This window comes from Tupaia chinensis, unplaced genomic scaffold (genome assembly GCF_000334495.1).
Source record: "Tupaia chinensis unplaced genomic scaffold, TupChi_1.0 Scaffold000020_1, whole genome shotgun sequence".
NCBI lineage: Eukaryota > Metazoa > Chordata > Mammalia > Scandentia > Tupaiidae > Tupaia > Tupaia belangeri.
The window spans coordinates 92,251-95,685 of NW_006159450.1; the positions used below are offsets into that span (position 1 = coordinate 92,251).

The 3,435-nt window shown below is 38.5% G+C and overlaps 1 protein-coding gene across 1 annotated transcript in view; it reads right to left on the reverse strand.

Annotated features, from left to right (window-relative positions):
- CCDC127 (coiled-coil domain containing 127) overlaps positions 1-2,666 on the reverse strand; it is an 11,616-nt gene extending 8,950 nt beyond the window's left edge. Inside the window, exon 1 of the mRNA XM_006140109.2 lies at positions 2,540-2,666. Within this exon, the coding sequence (XP_006140171.1) occupies positions 2,540-2,660 (121 nt within the window). The 5' untranslated portion in view covers positions 2,661-2,666. The remainder of the gene's footprint in view (positions 1-2,539) is intronic.
- Positions 2,667-3,435: the final 769 nt, after the last annotated feature.

Genomic DNA, 3,435 nt, shown 5'->3' on the forward strand with positions numbered 1-3,435 from the left:
TTATGTAGGAAATTGTGTGATCAATGCAATGTGGGTGGGAAGGGAATGAAGGAAAACTGTGGACACCGGAGGTGGTATGAGAGGAGGGTGGGAAGGGACAGAGGGTCAGAAAGAGGGGTGGAAATAATTCTAGGAACTAGAAATGGAAAATTTTTTATAATGTGCATGATTGAGTCACTATGCAGTGTGTACTGGATGGGAGATCGCATTTTGTGTGCTGTGATGATGCTTAGGGAAGGAATGTAAATTGAGTTACAAAAAAAAAGTTTCAGGAAAAAAAATATATATCTATTCAATGACTGCAGTAGGATATGTAGCCCCAGTAGGATGTGTAAAGTTAGACTTGTGTTCATGGAAATGTGTGTTTCACCTGTGTTTGCTAGGAGGGTATTTGGATTGATTAGGGTCTTTGGTGAGTCAATAAAATGTGTGGGGGGAAACAGTACAGAAAGCAAACATAGATACCAGAGACAGTGTGGGAGGAGAGTGGGAGATGGCAGAGGGTAAGAGATAGGGAAGGATGGGGGGGGGAACAAAAGCAAAACATACAGAAAACACGAAATGGAAGATCATTTGTTGACATAACATGTTTGTTGATGTGCTTGATTGAGACAATATACAGTGTACTCTGGATGGAAAATCTCATTTTGTATACTGTAATGATGTACAGTGAATGAATGCAAATAAAGAAATTGAAATTAAAATAAAAATCTTGATCCAAATGAGATATTGGAAATATATGGAAAAATGAGTTGAATTCAAGAAATAAAATTGAATAGGAAAAAAAAAACAGAATTGGACTAAATGAATTCTACCAGTCCCTTTGGATCTAAGACAATGTGGTTTTTACACACACACACACACACACACACACAAAGAAGAAAAGAAAAAGAGAAGAGGTATGAGAAAGCAAGAGGGGAGAAAATATGAAGAAATGGAGAAGGAAGATATAGGAAGACTGAGAGAAAAACTGAATGACTGAAAAAGTGTGAAGAAAATCCTACCACAGGGCTGAAATTATGAACCTCTTCCCAGGGAAGCTACTCTGGGGGGGATTCCTCTTTCATACAGGCACAGTTCTACTAATCTCAAGGGGCTGGCAGGTGGTATGGTGTTTAAGGATGCTGGACTCCCACATGGCCGACTGTGGTGTGAGTCCTGGACCTAATGGCATGGTTTCTCACTTTCTCTCTCTCTCTGGTCAAATAAAAACTAAATAATAAATAAATAAAGTTAAAGAATTCTCTAAAAAATTTATAAAACCTAGCAATTTAAATGATAGGACAAAACTAGTCTCTCACAAGTAAATCAATCAGTAGTGTTTATCAAGTACTTACTTATCTGCTTTCTACTTCTAGACTATGCCAGGGGGCTGGTTAATACCTAACACTGGAATATAACTTCTCCAACACATAGTAACACATTTCTGGAGAATCCCTATAAGAATGTAAAGTTACCTGTGGTCACAAAATCACCTAAGATTACCAATAAAAAAAAAAAATAAAGCATTCCTTCACCTTCACAGAGGCAGAAAGAGTAATTTCAAAAGTCCAAGAAGGGAAGGCAAGAACTTCAAAAGTCAGAATTATTATTAAAGGCCATAAAAGCTGGAGAAGAGTCTGGAGAGAAAAAAAAAAAAAAAACTAACAGAAAATGAAAGTCACTTCAAAGCCTCCTCCCAGCCTCAAAGCAATTAATTATCACACAGTAAGTATAATTTAAAGACTTCCAATCCCTGCAAAGACGTGGAGGTTCACCACCCTAGCCACAGGCAGCAGAAGCCGTTCCAAGAGAAGTGCATTGCAACAGTACAAGTTCGTGAGCTTTTAAATGGTGGCCCCACAGGGGTAGATTTGGATCAGCTAGCCTTTCACCAAGAAGCAAATACTGTGCAGCTCATTGACTTATAGGCACTTCTTGTCTACTTCTACTTCCTCTACAACAAACCTATTGACCTGAGAATACATGCACATAGCAGGTTTTCTTTTTCATTTGATTATTTAGCTTCTCCAATCTTTAATGCCAAAGTAGAATATTGGATATGAAAAAATACAAGACTAACTTCTTGATAATCAGTGAACGAATCATATGGTGGGCATTATATGCCAAGGGGTAGAGTATTTTAAATTTGCACATGATGAGCAAGTCCCCGAAGAGGAGCCATATCAATTCAAACTAGACAGAATTTCTGGTTAAGCTGAGCTGAGGATGACATTTACCAAAGACTGATTTCCTAAACATTAAACAGAGAAATGAAGTTTGAAAGGGAGCTCAGTTAGTGAAATCCATTCCATGCAAAAATGTTTCTAAATATTTTTGTCTTACTTAATCCTCGCATTGTGTTGGGGGCATGATTGCTCATCTCCATGGACAGGTAAACTGAGGCTCAGAAGGTTAAGGAATTCGCCTGAGATTCACTATAGGGGATGAAACTGGGCTCCCTCCAATCAGGTCCCAGAGACACCACATGCAGGCTCCCACATTTTGTTACCTTCACAATTTCAGTAAGAAAAAGCAAATGTTGGAAACCATGACTTACGGAAAGCTGCCAATCCCAGCATAGGGACCAACAGGGCGTAATTCCACCTGCTTCCATCACCCCCATCAGCTCTGGAGTTAGGTCTGATATTCCAATTTGGGGGATCATTTAGGTCATTCATGGAGAAATACCTTTAAGTAAGGGATTAAAAACATTAACCATATAAAAGGAATAACATATCTGCTATAATTACATCATCTACATGGATCATATAAATCATTTTTTTAAATTCAACAAAATGTTTCCAGTTCTACCTATGTGTTGTACAATACTGAGTCTTAAAGGATTCAAAGAGGGAAAAATCCAAATCTTAGTTCAATCTCCACCCCATCTAGAAGGGGAAGGTAGGGGAGAGACATGACTCAAATAATTGAAATAGAAGTAAAATGAGGTTAAGTCTTTTAGTTTAAAGATGTTTAAAAATATGATTGGTATGATAGTTAATTTTATATGTCAACTTGACTGAGTCATGGGGTGCACAGATATTTTGTTAAAAATTATTTCTGGTTTTCTGTGAGGGTGTTTCTAGATGTGTTAGCATATGAATCCTTAAACCAATTCCTGTAATTATAGTCATATATAAAAATAACTGGCCAGGGATTAGCAGATGGCACAATGGTTACATTGCTGGACTCCCACATGGCTGATCATGGTTTCAGTCCTGGACCCGGCAGCTGGAAACTCCTGGCAGGCACGTGTGCATGCGTGCCCCAAAATCCCAAGAAGAGAATAGAGGAGAAGGCACTGCAGTACCACCATCCCTCCAAGAGCTGATTTCTTGCCTTCTGTCTCTCTGTCTCCTCCAGTGAGTGTATAGATCCTCTAGCAAAAATCTCTCTCCAAAAAAAATTAGTAATAATTGACCCAACAGAAGTGGGTTCATGCTGGACATTCTA